Source organism: Dromaius novaehollandiae, chromosome 1 (genome assembly GCF_036370855.1).
Source record: "Dromaius novaehollandiae isolate bDroNov1 chromosome 1, bDroNov1.hap1, whole genome shotgun sequence".
NCBI lineage: Eukaryota > Metazoa > Chordata > Aves > Casuariiformes > Dromaiidae > Dromaius > Dromaius novaehollandiae.
In genome coordinates, this window is record NC_088098.1 from 36,428,138 (window position 1) to 36,446,163 (window position 18,026).

General features: G+C 36.5%; 1 protein-coding gene across 4 annotated transcripts in view; it reads left to right on the forward strand.

The window, feature by feature from the left end:
* Positions 1 to 18,026, forward strand: part of CNOT2 (CCR4-NOT transcription complex subunit 2) — a 95,295-nt gene that overhangs the window by 44,240 nt on the left and 33,029 nt on the right. For 2 of the 4 annotated variants that reach the window (XM_064509012.1, XM_064509006.1), the window contains exons 2-3: positions 12,467 to 12,589; positions 13,853 to 13,900. In XM_064509012.1, coding sequence (XP_064365082.1) covers positions 12,479 to 12,589; positions 13,853 to 13,900 — 159 coding nt within the window. In that variant the 5' untranslated portion in view covers positions 12,467 to 12,478. The remainder of the gene's footprint in view (positions 1 to 12,466; positions 12,590 to 13,852; positions 13,901 to 18,026) is intronic. The other 2 variants (XM_064509017.1, XM_026100342.2) reach the window with 1 other exon arrangement.

The window sequence follows — 18,026 nt, forward strand, 5'->3', positions numbered from 1 at the left end:
TTCTCCAGGTTGAGCTCTGTTTGTCCATGTCTGCATCATCTGTATTGCCTGCTGTTTGGGGAAAAGGTGCTGAGTGGCTAGCAGGGATACCAAATGTCAGAGATTGTAAAGTATCTTCATGTTACTATTGAAGCAGTACTTTAGTAGAGAAGAAATATTTTAGCACAGTGGCAACATACTCGGTTTCCTTATCATGAAGCAAAGGTCCTGTTTATTTAGTCTTTCTTCTTGTTCTAATTGTTCTTTAAAAATCTATTTGGTGAGTATTTGGTGTCTATTGAATACCAGTGAATGAAGAATGAAAGCCAGTTAACGTTTTCTTTTTCTTTTATTTTCCCTTGAGCTTTCTGATGTTTTCCTAAGTATTTTCATGAAAAATTAATTTCTTTCAATTCTTTATGTTGTCCTCTCTGGGGATACTGTAAATCAAGATGTTAGGACTGCAAATCTGGTTACTGCCTGATTATTACTTACCCTGCTTAATTCTCTTTATAGGAGTGTATATATATCCCTTGAGTTGGAGGTTTTTTTTTTCCTGCTATATGCCCATACGCATATCATGTAATGTATACTAGTAAGGTGACTGTCCTATTTCACCACACCCTAGCAAAGAGGGAATACAGTAACATGAGTTGATAATACTGTTACCCTAATAATTGACTGACATTTCCATGTTGAAATATACTGTTTTCAGTTGCTTATACAAATCTGACAGTTTTTTCAGGCCGGAACTTCTTGTTCCCAACATCTGCTTTGGCTGCATATCATCTCCTCCTCCCTACCCCCCCCCCCCCCCCCGCCCCCCCAATTTTCAGCTGAAGTTATTTAAATTAATATATAGATAATTTCAAGGCTTATTTCATAAAAACATTTTTTTGAGTAGGAAGTACAAACTTATTTAACTGGTGGCCTTTGTGTCATGCTTGACTTTTATTGTCCCTATGAGAAGTATATAGAATCTGTTACCATTTTAAATCTCTGAGAACGGTTTGTATATGCTTGGTATGGGGGGTTTGTTGGATTTTTTTTTTTCCCCCAAAGGAGTTCATTTCTCCAAGGATTACGTGCGTTCCACTTGCAATTTCATACACAGAGTATATTTTCCATAAGTTTGCCGTTCCTGGCTGCTAAAGCAGTATGAATGGAGCCAGTTGAGATCAGATGAAGAGAGGAGAATAATGGAGGGTGGTGATCGAAATGAGATGCTTTGGAAGGAAACCTTTGAGGAAGAATGAGAGAGGCTGAATCTTGAGAGGAGATGAGAATAAACTTCAAAAGTGATGCAGTGAAAATGTGTTTGGATACAGCGATATTGCAAGTGCTAACAGGATAGAAAAGTCTTTGAAGACTTCAGTTCTTCCTCAGAACTGAGTTTAAGTGTATATAGGGGGATAAGAGATAAGACCACACATGCAACAAATAGTTTTATTTTGTTCCTCTAGTTGCAGCAGTCCAATGGAAAAATTAACTTGAGATCCTGCAGTTAAGTCTCGTAATACATAGGGGGCTGTATGAGTACCTTACTTCTGGTGTTTTATAACTCTTGAATATATATCTTTAGAACCTTTTGTTCTTCTGACAGTTGCCTGTGTGAGTGAAATGTGTATTTTCTTGCCCAAAGCTGGGAAAGCACAGGTGTTCCTTTCAAAAGTCAGGAGTTAGGTGAGCATCAACACAGAACGTGCAAATGAGGATACGAGAAGTTTTGAGAAGCAACAGTCTTCTGGGGCAGTGTTTTCTCACTGAAACTTGTATTTTTGTGCATCTACCCTATTGCTTTTTCTGAAGTCAGATGCTTCTGGAGGTTTTACTCTTAATGAAAAACACTTGGGTCCATGTAGTGAGAGAATGGTTGAGCTACTGCTGATGTAGTTTGAATAGTTGGCTCTCAAGAGGTATACAACATTTCAGTTTTGTATCTGAGGTGAATTGTTTCTTCTATGTACTCTACCAGTTGCCAAATGAGTACCCATAAATCAAGAATTGCATTAGGCAAATGTGCATCACGTGGGAAGGGTAAATGTTATCCCAGTTTTACACATTCAGGGAGTAGTGACTCTACTGTGCACACCTGTCTGTATTTATTGGAGTTTAGTGGGCTGATGGCTAAGGAGAGGGCAATTCTGAGGTCACTGTTGTCTTGCTAGCAACCCGTACTTACCTGTTTGGAGCCTGTATTTGCTGCTCGCTCATATGGTTGTCATTAAGTTTATTAGTCTGTTACTACATGTGTTTGAGTAAAGGCAGTGTCTCTCCCCCCCGCCCCCCCACTTGGATTTCTTTCTCAGGTAGCAGGGGTTGTAGTCTGCTTGACTTGACATGCCATGGTACACGCTTGACCAAATAGGGTGGATTTTCAAGTATATGTGCACTTACTCTGCTCTTCTCCAAGTCAGCAGGACACAAGCAAGCTCTAAACTAAAGGTAATTCAGCTACCATGGCAAGCCTGGTTGAGAGCGCCTTTGCATTGGAACTGAGCTAGTCTGCAGCACATACTCATCCCCTAAACTTTGCTAAAGGAGAGGGAATAGTGGGAATAGGTGAGTGTGGGGGTGTGTGTTGTTGTTGTGTGTCTTTTTTTTTAAGCCTGCATTTAGCATCCAGATTGTATATATCACGTGAGTTTGGCCACATGCAGAATTTGCTGCATGTATTTGTCTTGGTATCAGATTGTGCTAACTCAGTAATTGCATTTTTATCAATTTATATTGTTTGCTCTGAGTAATGTGATGTTTAAGAAAATGCTACATTCTGACTCCTTTCTTTGGGAGAGAGGAAGAAGGGATTTTGTTATTTCTGAAGACCTTAGTGCTGCAGGGGGTATCCACATCTTTTAAAGCTGGACCTTATTGGCATATAGGTTCTGTTAAAGAACTCTCCACAGTGCATCTGAGCAAATTTGGAATTTCCAAATGGGCAAAGTTTTATTAAAACAAAAACAAGCAAACAATCACCCCACCAGCTAACCAAAAAAACTTGCCCAGGTATAAAATTGAAGATACACTTGTTTTCATCTGCAAAATATTCCAAAGCTCTAACGCAGTCCATATGAAAAACTGAAATGTTGTTCAATTGCTAAATCATAAATTGTTAATAGTTTTGTTGTTAATAATAGTATTTGTTAATAATTGTTAATAAATTGTTAGTGGAAACTGTGCAAGTAGTTGTCAAGCAGTGCATTTTTGAATTACACAATGGAATGCGTTTAAGGTTATCAGGCAAAAAAAGGTATGAGTTTATCATTCTGATGTTTTCCTGTGAGAATTTGTTTATGGGTAGGGTGCAAAATAGAGGGAAACTCACAGAATAAACTTTGAGGAGCCATGACAACTGCCACTGTAATAATAAATTTATTATGAGAGTGTTTCAAGCAAATTTGATTACTTTTCCTCAACTGAATTAGGTGACATCATGATTTTGCACTGTTTTGTGACCTAAGGATTTTTTCTTGGCATTTGATTACCATGATTTCTTATTGTGTGGGTTTTTTGTTTGTTTGTTTTTGGGTTTTTTGAGAAAGAAGGTTTTGGTATTGTTAAATGGAAGGGTCCAGGTGATGCATAAACTCTGAAATTGAGGGGTTTATTACTATTATTATTATTTTTTATTTACAAACTTGGCAGCTGAATTTGTCATTTCTAAGACTCTGATTTCTCTGTTAATGAAATACCAGTTTTTATAGGCAGGTTTACAGTAGTAGTTGTCTAGAAATTTAAGTTTGTCTGTCAGTTATTTTTTGTCCTTGTATGTCTTGTTTTGTGGGTTTTTCTTTTTCCCTTGACAATATATGTACCTCAGAAGCTTGTTTGGTTTCTCAACTTAATTTGGTTTAGGTCTGGCTCCTTAGCATAATTAATTTCTGCTTTGATGGTGTTTCTAAGGGAAAGCCAATGAGCTAAATGTGATATGTGGATGGTGTATGTTTATCTGGTAATTGTCTTGATGGGTCATCAACAGAGAACATAACTTTAAAAGTTACTTTTTTAATAGATTGAACTAGTTTCTTTTGTTTTTTACTAGTGCATGTCTCTGAGAGTATGAGTAAGGTGAAATGAATATGCCAGTAAATAATTATTTTAAGCTTTCTGCTATTTCTCACTGCAAGAATACTTTAAATGGTATTGAATTTAAAAGCATGAGCTATATCAGACAGCATATTGCATACTTAAATTTTTGGCACAATTGTTACTCGCTTCGAATGTATGATCATTTTTAGTGGTGAACTTTTGAATTGAATGGTGCTGCACAGCCAAGCATATAGCATTTTATAATAGGAGGTCAAAAGTACTATGTTAAATTAAATGCAGAGCCAGCATTAGGCTTGAATGGACTGTAATTACTCCAAATGACATTAGGAAGACAGAAAGTGGGAAGATCTACTCCTATTTTGTATAGGCTGTTGAAGGGAGTATATTGATTTGTTTTCTCTTATTATTGATTAAATATTATTAGGCTTATAATATCAGGGAAGTTATCATTGTTCCTGGTTTACTAAGTTCTTAAATCCTGTCTTCAACAAATAAATAATCCCTAAGTACACTTTACAGTAGGTGTGTGGGCGCGTGTGTGTGTGCCCCGATAGTCACAGCTTGTGACTTCATCCCCTTGTCTGCAAAGGGCTCCCTTGGTCCAGCTTCTCCTTGGGTCCCATCACTAGCTAAGGTGGAATGTGTCTGGCATCTTCTGGGTTTCCCTACCCCGCTGATCAGGCAGGAGTGGTAGTTTGTTTGCTCTTCTGGTCACTTTTGCAGATGTTTGTTTCCCTTTTTGCCCTTCTCATTTTTGAAACATCTTCCCTGTCTTCATTTGGATACTTCTGAGTGACATGTCCGAAGATAATTTCCTGGCCTTGCTTCTGTTCATGAGTGCATAACATTGATAAGTCCCTGAGGGCATCCACATAGCTTAGGGGCGAGTTGTAACCCCAGTCTCTCTAGTTTTCTCAAATCTTGGGCCTGTGATGAGTGGGAGCAGAGCCTGCAGGACATCTGTCCCAGAGCAGGCCTCCTGTCAACCATATTATGAAACCAAGTGGAGCTGCTTATAATCTAAATTTTGAAGTGTAGCTTTAGTAATTTCGATATTGATCTGTTTTATTTTAATGAAGGGTAGCTTTTCTTGTCCCTCCTGTGCTATTTTTATTTCAAGAGAGTTTTTAAATGTTAATTTCATAATAGTTAAGCATGGTTAGAGGTTTAAAACAGTTTGTAGATCTTTTGTCATAGGAATTTCTGTGGCTTTTGGTGTTAGTGATGGTTGCACTTACTTGGCATAGCTTGCATACAGCATAGATTCACAATTTTAGTGCAGTTTTTGAAAATACTATTATATTTTGCAAAGCACTTGGAAAATTGTAGCTTGTAAATGGCTTTTCTTGGAAAATAGCAATGGAGGATGTTCTAAAATTACATGTTCTTTGCTTCCTTCATGCTCAAAATTTCAATCTGGAGTTACTGCATAGAACTTAATATGTATCTCATCTGTCATATTGTTTCCTTTTTGAAAGAAAACTCCATGCAGTGTTTCAAGGAGACAGGCTGTATCTTGAATCTTGAATTGCTTTAAGACTTGACCTGAGTAAGTTTGTAAACCAATAGTTGCTTTATGGCTGTTCTTTTTTTAAAGTGTTCTATGAATTTGAAAAATAATCCATTTATGAACCGTATGACACAAGTACTATGAGATTATTCTAAAGGCTATCCAACCTTCAAGTGTTTTGACAGATTTGTTTCTCAAATATACTGTGGTGGTCTTCATTTCAGTCCTCTGTATTTCTGAGATGAAGACTTGAAAATGCGTAAGTTAAAATAAAGCCAGCAATGAAGATTGGCAAAACCCATATTTTACTGTTATGTTCTTACAGTGACTACAAATCAGTGCCAATGTTAAGCTCCTCAAGGAAAAAGACTTTTTAACAAACAAACAAAAAAAGTAATGAAACTTGTTTCTTTTTCCATGTTCATGTGCTGTTGATACTGTAAAACTGTTTTTTGTAGGACTGTTATATCATAAGTATACAATATACTCTGTTAGAGGTTATCAGTCACCTTGGAGAAATGGAATGACTGTGACTGAGAAATTAAATGAGGAAACAAGTGTTTGGAATTCTTGCTTTGTCTTCCTTTCATCCTGAAAATGAAATTTATTTTTTCCTTATTTGTACTCTCATTCCTTTCATGCATTTGTTTTTTAATAACTGTAAAGTATTACTAAAGAGTTGAGATTTGAGAGTTTTCTTACATCTAGTAAGTTGGTAGTTAATCTACAGTCTGTAGTATATCACTTCCAGTTTGTGTCATGCTGGAATTGTCTTTTGACGCTGAGAAGTAGGATCATAAACTATAGCTGTTTTCACTGTAAATTGAATTTATGCTATCTTGTAAAAGTGCCTTCTGATGTATTCTAAATTATGTGTTTTGACTTAAATTGCAGGGTAATTCAGTAGCTACCAGTATGTCATTTGTGATATTTAATTGAATGGATATTTTACTTTTCACTGGAAGGCTCATTAAATAAACACTTTCACAGATAATTTGGGTATGCAAGTGTGTTACCTTATATAAAAACATTTGTTTTTAACAGGAAAAAAAATAGAGTAAATTAGTAACTTTGTTAATAGTAACTAATAAGAAATAAATAGCAACGTCAGAAACCCTAGTTGATAGTTTGGTGGAATCTGTGCAACATCAGACTGAGAACACAGTCTGCAGTTACTGTCTCACATAACAATTGTGTGCATTTGACAAATATCGTAGTCGTCTGAGGAGCAGGGAAAAAAAGTATTTCTAAGTCTTAAACTTTTTTCTGGATTTGTATTATTGCATTTAGCTTTCTGCTCTGATAAAGATGATGAGGAATTTAATCAATTGCAACTTGATCAACTTTACTGCCCGATGCAAAATTAAAAATGTTCATTCTCCAGGGAGATTTCATAGAATCCTCTTAGTTTAGAGTGAGCTACTTTAATATCACAACTGAGCTGTCCTTGGGCACTACCTATAGTAGTATTGGAAAACAGAAACATAAGATAATTAGTTTTCATATTTTAAATCTCTAATTTATTTGCCTCAGGCTGTTAAACTAATTTAATAAATATACAGCCATAGCACCAGTTTACAAGTGATTATAGAGAAGATCTTTTTGCAGCTTATGAAGACAATTTTAAATTTTTTTTACAAAAAATTGTGTCAACAAGGTGTTTTCAATCATTGTTAACAAGCAAGTCATTGTGTGCGAAAGTATGCTACAGGCTTTCTTCTAATGGAAAGGATTTTCTTGAAATCTGAAATCTTTCTTTTTTTAATTCTCTATACTGTCCTAATAGCACAGTAATAAGCGCTATTGGTTGTAGTGTTGTGTACTATTTGAAGGATGTAAAGTAAGTGGTTGCAGCAAACTACCTATTAGATACTTCAGGTTATTAACATCTGTGCAGTGCTTTTAGTCCCTGCGTAGTGGTGGTTGTCAGGAAATGTTCTGAAGAGGTGTATAAAGGTCTTGGGACCACTTTTGCTTTGGTTAACATTAATTTCAAGTTGCCGTCAAATTTCAGACGCATGATGCGCTTTTGCTTTGAAAGAGGCACTTGTGTTCATCTGGTCAGAATTGGAAGTGGTTTGTGGCAGTGTGGCTGCTTGCTTCTTGAGCTGCATCCTAAAATGCAGCGCTCCGCCCTTCCTTTCCTTCCTTTCCTCTGTTCCCTAGACTTTTTTTTTTTATCGTGTTTGTACCTGGGCTTGTAGGCATGCTCCTAGTCCGTCAATGGGAATTGCGCCATTGCAACATTGTGATAAAGGACGAGTTGACAGAACTGCACGACTGTTGCACTTTTAAGGAATGGTTACTCCACCAGCGTGTCCTGTGCAACAGAGGACTGACTTCCTGCAGGAGAACAGGGAAAGTGGTCTTGTTACAAGGTTAGAGGAGAGAGAGGTGCGAAATTAGGCTGAGTAGATAGGAATTCTTTACTTTTAAAACCCCTGTGGAACTGGAGAACCGTGTCTGTAAGATGGTGTTAGCTCTGTGTGTGTGTGTGTGTGTGTGTGTGTGTGTGTGTGTGTGTGTGAGAGAGAGAGAGAGAGAGAGAGAGCAACTTGAAACAAATTTTAAATCCTTTTGAAGCTAACCCTGACCTGTGTTTTTGTACCTTCACAAGATCTAGAATGATAAGGTGAAAGGTAGAAATGGGCTCTTGCATTTAAGTGCAGTGTGAACTGTGCTATATTAACTCTTGTAGCTGATTAGACATTGGTCTGTCCATCTGTGTTTAAAAAAAAAAAAAAAAAGCTGTGATCTTTGTGCATAAACTTTTCTGGTGGCTTCTCATCATTAGGAAATGGGCAGCTGAGTTTCATCCATACGTCTTCCTGCATTTGGCACAACCCCACTTACAGTCAGACCTCCTTAGAAGTAGTAATACCGGTGGTTTTTTTCCAATATCTGTGCATATGCTTTTAGCATGACTAAGAAATCTGTCAGTGAATGTTAGACTAAGTTAGCGTGACTGGGAAGATACCTATTGCTAGTTTGACAATCTGACACCTTCATTCTGTAAACTCACTGTAATATTGTAAAAGTCTACACATAGATAGCTGCTCTTACTCAGAAGTTTGCCAGCCATTTATTGTCACTGACTGCTACTGAAAAGTAGATATGTTAGGCTGCTTAACTGTTGCTTGTTCTCAGACTATGTACAGTAGCTGCTGCTTCAATCTTTAATCCTAGTTCCTACCTTTGCAGTTACTGGACCTTAGCGGCTGCCTCCTTTTATCAGTTTCCTTAAAGGAGTGGATAGCAGTGTGGTGCAATGCTGCATTTCTCAGGTGTGATTCATGCTGCAGTTCACCCCAAGAACAGTGGCAGTTCTTTTAGTTAAGTGAAATCCCGTTACATGTGCATGCAGCTGCCAGAATGCCCTTCGGCTCCCCTAATGCTTCCCTTTGCAGACGGGGGGACAGCTTGAGAACTACATGCAACGACTTCACTTGGCAGCACTGAAAAACACAAAATCACTTGCAAAAATGCTGCTCTGAAGATGTATCAGAGTCTTTGCAAAAAGTCACAGTTCTTGCCCAGTTTTTGAAGATCTTCAGAGCAGTCAGATGCATTGATGCTAGCAGTGTTTCTTCAGGCTTCCCCTCTCCTCCTGTAGGTGCATCCTAATAATGCACTGCTCTACACTCTCGAGTCATCGGCATGGTCTGGGTAGTTACCGTGAAGAAATATGGGTTGCCAATAAAAATATCAATATTTAATTAAACTAATTATTAAAAGCTTTCTTCATTTCTTTTTTTTTTTTTTAATAACTGTGTATTTGTAAGACTCCATATTAATGTCAGTGTGCTTTATCAGCCTTCAGGGCATAATCTTGATTAGTTTCTGGGCCGCTTTCTTATACAATTATCAATATAGGAAATAATCTTAGAAAACTCAATTTTTGGGGAAAGCGTATAAATCTCTTTTGACTTCTCAATATGTGCACACCATATTATGACTCCATTTTTCATAATGATTTTTTTCTTGCAGTGTCTTTAAGCATGTGTTTTGTGACTCAAAGCTCTGACCTTGTTCCACTGACTCATAAGTCTTTACAGTGCATATGTAGCCAGACAGCTGTGTGTGAGTCTTTGTGAAAATAAGATCAAAAGGTACAGGCTCAAAGACAGAACTGTTGTTTCCTGTAGAGTTCCTGTACTGTAGTTCTGAGTGAAGTATTATGTTTTAAATTTACAGTGTACATCTCAATGGCTCTTGCTTTCTGTCACAACATGTATATTTTTGTGATGATCGTTAAATGAACAATTATATTGTGTTATTCTTAGGATGGGACTGATCACAAGAGGAGATAAGTTACATGGCAAAAAGTTTTCTTCTTTTATCCCAGGTATTGTAAGGAGTACTGAAAAATCTTAGGGACTTCTGAGAAACTCCATTTTATCTTTTTCAAGAGCAGTAGTTGGTTGATTAGCTCAGCTTCTCATGGTCATTGCTAGGGACAGCTTCACCAAAGCGTTTCGTTATCCTTTTTGCAGCGGTTAAAGACAACTGCTCTTCCCTGCGCGCTTTACTGAGGCAGAGCAAAGGACCAGCTAATCCCCTTAGCCTGTTAAATGTTCCGTTCATCTGGCAGCTGATAATTGCATTCTGCGGGGATTAGCACAGTGGGAGATGCTGAGAGGGTAATGAAAGCTGCCCCACCAGTGTGAAAGTCAGCTCAATGCAGGCAAGCAGTTTGGGACCTTAATTTTGTATTTTACAGTATTTTCAAAAATGTGGTATTCTCATCTGTGGAAGGTACCCAGCACCTTTACGTGCCTTTATATGTGCAAAAAAAATTATAAATTTGTTTGGAAACATTAGTAGTCTAACTATCCAAAAAACCCTCTTTTAATGAAGTAATGAAATAGTATAATTGAATATGCTTTTGTCTAGCTGGACACTTCAGGGAAATTCCGTGACTATAACTATTAAATGCATCCCAAACTTTGACTCTGCTTTTACTCAAAACTGCTATGGCATTGAAATCATGGGGGTAAGTTGTTACCAGTCTAGGAGCAGTAGTATTATTAAATATTACTCAGAAGCCTTAGTCAGTAAAGGTGAAATTTGAATAAGCTATATATTTCCCACACTCTGTGAGAAATACCAGAGTCATTTGGTGTTGGTAAGGATAAGAGGATTTTGAGCTAAAAGTAAGCTATTATTGCAGCCGAGCAGAATGAATGTGGTTTTAAATTTGGTCAATTTAAAGCAGGGGCTTAAGGTAGTAGGAAGGGCTTCTCCCCCGCTCCCCTCTCTCCCCCTCTCTCCCCTTTTTTATTTTTATTTTTTAATTTAGCTAATGCTGTCAGTAATGAGGATAATCAGCCTTGTGGTTCAGTGCATTTCATAAGCTAAATGTGATCTAAAGATCTGTTTAAAAGTTCGTGTTATATAGAACAGTAGTTCAGATTTGGTAAACATTTTATAAATCCCCATTCTTTCTAATCTTCCTGTATGATATAAGAAACTGGGCAAGTTGCACTGTCCTGATGAATGTGTATGCCGTTCAGCTGGTTTGGTAGGTTAAAACAGGACTTGGTTGGTCTGCACTGTGTTATTTCAGCAGAGTTTCTAGCCAGGTAGATTAGAGACTTGACAAACATGTATGTTTTTATACAAATAGAAAGTCAGATGTATAAATACACACTGTATGCAGTAGGTCCTTTAGTGACGTTGTACGACCTTACTGCGGGGTTGCATTTGCTAAAGAATTAAGGTTAGGTGAACGGCGGCATGTTTGGCTTTTCTCCAGTTTCACGTTCTTGGCTAAGCGGTGACACTTATGCTTGCGTGGAGGTGTGTGTGCGTGTGCCTCCGGGAGCGAGGGCAAAATAAATTCTGCCGGTTTGTTGTGGCCACCTGTAATCCCCTCGCCAGCCTGGGACGTCGGTGGTGAGCACGGTTAAGCTCAGCCTTCTCTTACTTAGCCGTTGCCCAGTCAGAGCCATGATTAAGAGAAAGCCAGAGTTGTGGCAATGAAATGCTGGAGTGGTTTCACTGATTTGTTAAGGTGGCAAGGGTGGCTTAGGCTGAGCTCTGAAGAACAGCTGTCAGCTTTCTTCTTTAAGATTTAAATCGTTTACGGCGGGGAGAGGGGATGGAAAAATACGCTCTTTTTATCTAACGTTCTGTAATTTTAAATACACCTGCGTGAAAGGTCACGAGCCATAACTCTCGTAACCCGGCCCACCACCACCACCCCTCCCCGAGAGAAGCCAACGTGTGTTTCTCCCCCTTGCCCAGCCCGGTCTGTTCTGAGTTTGTCGGATGAAAACTCCAGTGGGAATAGTTATTACACTGGGTGCCTATAAAAAAAGATTTTTGAGAGGAAGCTTTCAAGTGTTTAGAAACAAATTTTCTAACAGTTTTTATATAAATATATGTATTTTAACCTGGCTCCATGTAACAGGCATGTCTTTGAATTTCTGTTACTTTTAGGAAATTAGTGCTTTGGGCTTCTCTGAGCTAGAAAAGAGGAAAGAGTACTGACATCTGCCTAGAGATGGGAAACTTCATGTTTTAAATTAGAATTTCATTTCACAGAATGTGGTACTTACGAAGTTCTGATATATTCTGAAATTTTGTATTCAAAACTGTGTTGAAATTATGCTGTCTGCAAGAAGCCTCCTTGTCTTACGCAGTGCAACTTTATGATGAGGCTCAAATAACACAAAGTAAAAGTAATATTCATACTAACAGGCAGGCAGATAGCTTTCAGGATCAATGACATTTTCCAAATGATGTTAAGATGTCTATTAGAACTAGTTAGGGTAGTTTTTAAATAGTATTTATTTCATATTTATTTGGCCATCTGCATTTCAGAATATTTGTGTAAACAAACAAGGCTGGCATAACAGCAGTAAGTATTTCTGAAAACAAGCAATATATGATATGTAGAGGTTAATCATTTATCTTATTATTTAGGTGACAAACAGCATGTTTGGTGCTTCAAGGAAGAAGTTTGTAGAGGGGGTTGATGGTGACTACCATGATGAAAACATGTACTACAGCCAATCATCGATGTTCCCACATCGGTCGGAAAAAGATGTAAGTTGAATAAACTTTTACACTTTTAATAGTGAGCTATTTCAAGTACATTAAATTTATGTGAGGGAGGGCTTCATTTAGCTGTATAAGACTTCGTTTTCAGTGGCAAGTGCTTTAATTTTAGTGTGTTTATGCATTTAAAGCTTCAGCTGTGTGCTTGCTAGGATTTTATTAATTCATCTGTAGGAAATGTATTTGTAAATTAAAATGGATTATTGATTATCTTTTGTGCTTACATCTTGTCTGAAATGTTTTTGTTATGTTTTTACATGATGTATCTTCAACTGTTTATCATTGATGATGCCTTGTGCAGCTTGTTTGTCTGCTCAAGTATTCTAATTTAGGTATTTCTCCCATTTGTTATGATACGAAGTTATAAAACAAACATTCTTCAACACTTTTTTGCTTGGTAATGCATTATTTCCTGGCAAAACTGCATTGGAGTTATTTAAGCTATGTTTATTGTTAGGAGAAATAAATTAGCCAGTACAGTATTTCACTCTTATATGGAGTGACATGTAGAAATATTTTATGGGGGAAAATACTGAAAGCATGAGTTGAACTTTATGTAAAAGGACAGTATATGTTGTCACAGTAGGCTTGCATTTAATATGTGTAAGCAACATTTATGTTAGATTATTTTTTCAGTTAAAAGAAAAAAACCTTCCCCTTCAGATTTTAAAAAAATTATCATTGCTTTAAGTCCAGTTCAGTGATTCTCCAGAAATAAATACGGTTGTTTCACGGCAAATGTGAACATAGATCATGACCTATGTGCACATAAACATTTTCTGTAGTCTTATGGCTAGTTTAATTTTAACTCAGATTTTCAAGGATAGAAAGAAAAAAATTTAGAGTAAAAGGCTTTTTTTAAAAAAAGGAAAAAAAGCTGTGTTGCTTTCAGATTCAATTTCATAAACTATTTCAGTGAGGTTGAAGAGAAGTTTCAGGTGACCCAGCAAAGGATGGAAGTGTACTACTACAGTGAAAGGTTTCTCATTAAATAGCCCTTTTTTTTCCTGTGTATCTACATTATGTATGTGCATGTATCACAGATGCACACAGGTGCTACTTCTCCAAACAGGTTTTCAGATATTACACACCCAATTTTAGATTTGATGCATTGAGGGAGAAGTGATTAAGAGGTAGTGAGAGAGGTAAAGTGAGACTTAACACTATGCTATGGTCTACACAGTGAAAGCTGATGCTTGGCATGTTGTTGACACCGTGAATGAATGTTTTAGTTGCCTACTCTTTCTGTAGGCAATGTGGCAGAAGTGGATCTTAGGATGGGACTTCAAGAGAAGGAAGGTGGGTGTTCCAGACACCAGGAATGACAAATGAGAAAGCGTTGAAAGCTTGTGGGAGAAGTGGACAAAATGGGGCATAGAAGCTGCTGTAGTTGGCAGAGAAGACTGATGTCATATCAAGATGAAGTGGAAGAGTAATTTTTGCAAAACCTTTTTGAAGTTTTATTTCCAGGTTCTTGTTAAGGGATTTTTTTTTTTTTTGGTGGCTTCACTATTGACCATTTTTTTTGGAGTTTGCGCTTATGAAATCTCAAACAATTATATGCTCTTGTAACAATTTTTTTTTAAGTTAATCAAAATAAATATATGGTGGTAATATTGACATTGTGTCTTGTACACCTCTAATCGCTCATGTATAGCTAAATGCATATTATGTATTTATTGTGTCTTGTACACCTCTGATCGCTCATGTATAGCTAAATGCATATTATGTATTTACATGTTCATTTTGGTGTCTCATTTGGTTTGCAATAGATGAGAAAATTTCCAGTGGTGGTTGTCTTATTTTAGTTTGCATGATGTTTTTCCACCAATTTTGCAGCTCTGAAAACTTTTTCAAATTAAAAAGACTGCATTTTTAAATTATCTTTCAACTGGACTCCTGCTAAAGATGCCATTATGTGTATGAGGACACAATAAATATATTGACTGTGTCATTATTTGGATAGCAGTTGATACTGACAGACAAAGATAAGCTTGCTCAGAATTTCCTCTGAGTAAGCTAATGTTCAAACTAGTAGCAAACTACTAAACTAATGTTCAAAACCTGGATCCAGTGTCGTGAAAATGTGGGGTGAAGAAACAGCCAACGTTCTAGATCTTGAAACATGTTTTCAGTCTTTTTGTCTTCAAAATTGTATTGAAATGAAGTATGCAAGTATGGGGGGGAAAAAAAAGACAGAGGAAAAGGAAAGGAGTAAATAGTCATTTTCATATTCAGAAAATGGAACTGAAAAAAAAAGGATAAAACCTACCATACAGGATCTTTTTGTAAGCTTATTAAAAAATGGCTTTGTGCCTTTTTTGATAGCAGATAGTAGAATTATCAAAGCAAGATGCAGCTTTACATCATTGAAATTATTCCCTGTTTTTTCGGTTTCAGTTTCTTTTGTATCTTTATTGAGAGCATGTAAAATTAAACTTGTTTCGAAGGTTTTAGCTATTAATCTAAGAAAATCAATTTAAGGGTATTTGGTTGATTGTGTTTTTTTTTCTCTCCAATGTATCATCTGTCCGCATGAATGGATTTGATACCATGTTTCATTCATCCTATAGGATCCTCAGCCTAAAATAGTGTAGTTCTTAGGGAAGTTTTCTGTGAATAGCTCCTTAAATTCTGCTCCATGGGAAAGGTTGAAGCATGTTCTGAGTTTGCCTTTATGCCAGAAATGATTTCCCCTCCGCCCCCTTTTTGTCGCTTTGTTTAAGTCCAATTAATTCTGACATCAAAGTTGCTACTTTTCAAGGAATTGTTCCTGAGAATTTACACATGTGCTCTTTATGTGCTCTCTGTGGCCACAAAACTTCAGAATGACATAGAAGAACATGTTGAATGGTGAAAACTTCCTACAATTTAGAGTGGACTAAGGACTGTCACTGCAAGCATATTCTTTTGCATATGTTTGGGAACTTGGATTTCACTCCTACCTTTTACAGTGAGGTTTCTGCTCTTGTGAAGAGACATTGTTTTCAGGTTGAGTGCAGTGACCACACATTCTAATTTGCCTGGGATGGGAGTTTCTGAGGGCTTCTTTCTTATTTTTATTTGAGATCTGAGTTGGAGGTTTTTTTAATGGTATTAAGAAATAATTCTGTATTCACTGGGTTAAGAAAACATTTAGGACCTATTTGAAAAAGATGTGAAAAAATATTTTATGCCTTTAATAAACAATTTTTATGGCACATTGCTGTAGTATTCTCATGACTTGTTGCTTTGGTTAATTTGAATTTTAAAGAATTATGTTTACATGAAAAGCAAAGTGTACTAAGTAGAGGGTGCTAAATTCCTGTCTTAAACTTTGAAGCCTTTTCACAAGCAGGAGCAAATATCAGAAAATAGTTAAGGAGATGTTGTTTATGTTTTAGAGTCTCTGTTTAGCTAAAAACTGAAAGATTTTAAAAACTTACCTGTTTCCGCTGCTAAAGAATACAGTTATAGATAGTCAAGATCGATGCGATATTTGAAATGAAAAAGTTGCATGTTACTTATCTACGCACTCACCACCAAATTCAGATGGGTGCTGCATGGGTCTATTGTTTTAGGCACAAAACAGTGGTCACTTGTGTTATATTCTCCTTTTAGCAAAAGGGTGGCTTTGCCTTGAGTCACTGAATGTTTCTATAGTCCTCAGAAACCTTGCTGTGATAAGTAGGTAAATGGAACATAATATATCCCTGAATGCTCTTTTATGAATTTTGCTGCACTGGAGTCGCAGTGTGATAATTGGTTCAGCGATCTTTTGGCAAGGAAACTGCATGGATATTTTGTAGAAACAGAACAGTTGAAGAAAGATTGGGCTTGAAGCTAAGGTGTTTCTGTAATTTAAGTTGACAACATTGTGCATACTATGCCCACAAAATAATTCTAGAGCTTAGTTGCAGCCAATTTAATCAACATAATTGAGCTGTCTGGACGTTCAGCGCAATCACTGCAGAGAAAAGGGGGTATGTGTATTTTAATTCGGATAGTGTGAGTAGTCCCTGTTGGGGGGTTATAATGTATACATTGGGAAGTCCAAAGGCTTTGGTATATTTTTTGATCCTACTATCTCTAGATAGTAGGATCTTTTTTTTTTTTTTTTTTTTTTTTTTTTTTTTTTTTTTTTTTTTTTTTGCAAGCCTCTGTTAAAGTAATTTGTAGACTCTTTACATAATATTACTGTGTTTTGAAACATACAGCTTTATAAAGAGGGAGTACTTTTCCAATAGTTAGAATCCTGAAACAAGACTTAGGTTACCATGGAGACAGAGATCCAGAATCTTGCAAAGTTTAGGCAACTAAACGTGTCAAGTCACTTTTCTGGAGACAGCTTTGGTTTTAGGGTTGCTGCATACCACGTCATTCCAGCTTGATCTACGCGCTTTTTAATGCTGTTTGTTAGGATTCTAAACAAACCTGTGTTATCTTGTTTCCCAACACATCTTGCTTAGCATTTGCCTTAGTCATTGTATGCGAGAGTCTGTTAGCTTAGTCAGAGTCATAATTTAAGTTCAGATGCTGCACTTAAAGTTGTTGTTAAGTAGTTAAGAAAAATTCCTGTGGAATCCTCTGGTGTCAGAAGAAGCAGTAAAAGCATTAATGCTAATGCTGGCTGGTTTGATGGAGCTACTTTACATTAAAATTACTTTTCATAATTAGAGTAGTTTTGATGCATTTATGTAAAAATAAAGCTTATTTTAGGAAAAAGATTAACACAATGTGTTTAGTGATAAATAGAAAATGAGTATTTTCCCACGTCTTACATCATATGTAAACATATATTTGATTGAATAGTGGATTCCTTTGCAATGTTTGCTTTGTGAAACACACAGCTTAAGTTTTATTTCCCTGAAGTGTCAGAGATTGTTAACATGCAAAGCAATGGAATAGCTCTTTACCTTCCTAGAGAGTGATTAAATTCACCTGGCATCTTTTAGTCAGTACGTAATATATGTAAAATAAATAAAAACAAACTTAAATGAAGAAAAGGTGAAATGCATTAATTGAAAACAGCTGAAAGAACTTCCATCGGCTGAGATGTAAAAAAAAAAAAAAAAAAAAAAAAAAAAAACCTGAGGGGATTTTCTTGTATTTTAATGTAGTATAGCTTTGTCAGAACCTTTTGTCATTCTGCTTGTAACTTGTGTTTTCATAATAAAGTTCCATAGTACAAAGAGGGAGCCAAAAGTTTAGAATACAGGATGCATAGTTTTACTGTTTCCCCTAGAAGATTATATATAGATGGGGATATCAAATGAAACAATGCACGATAAACTGGTTTTCCTAAGAGAGGAAAAGTTGTTTTCATATTCTGTCATACATTTTGCAAGGAAGAAGTATCTCTGAATTACATTTTAAGTTATTTCAGATTAAAAAGTAAGTGATCTGAAATATATGTTGCAAAGAAATAAGTTTCATTTCTTATTGC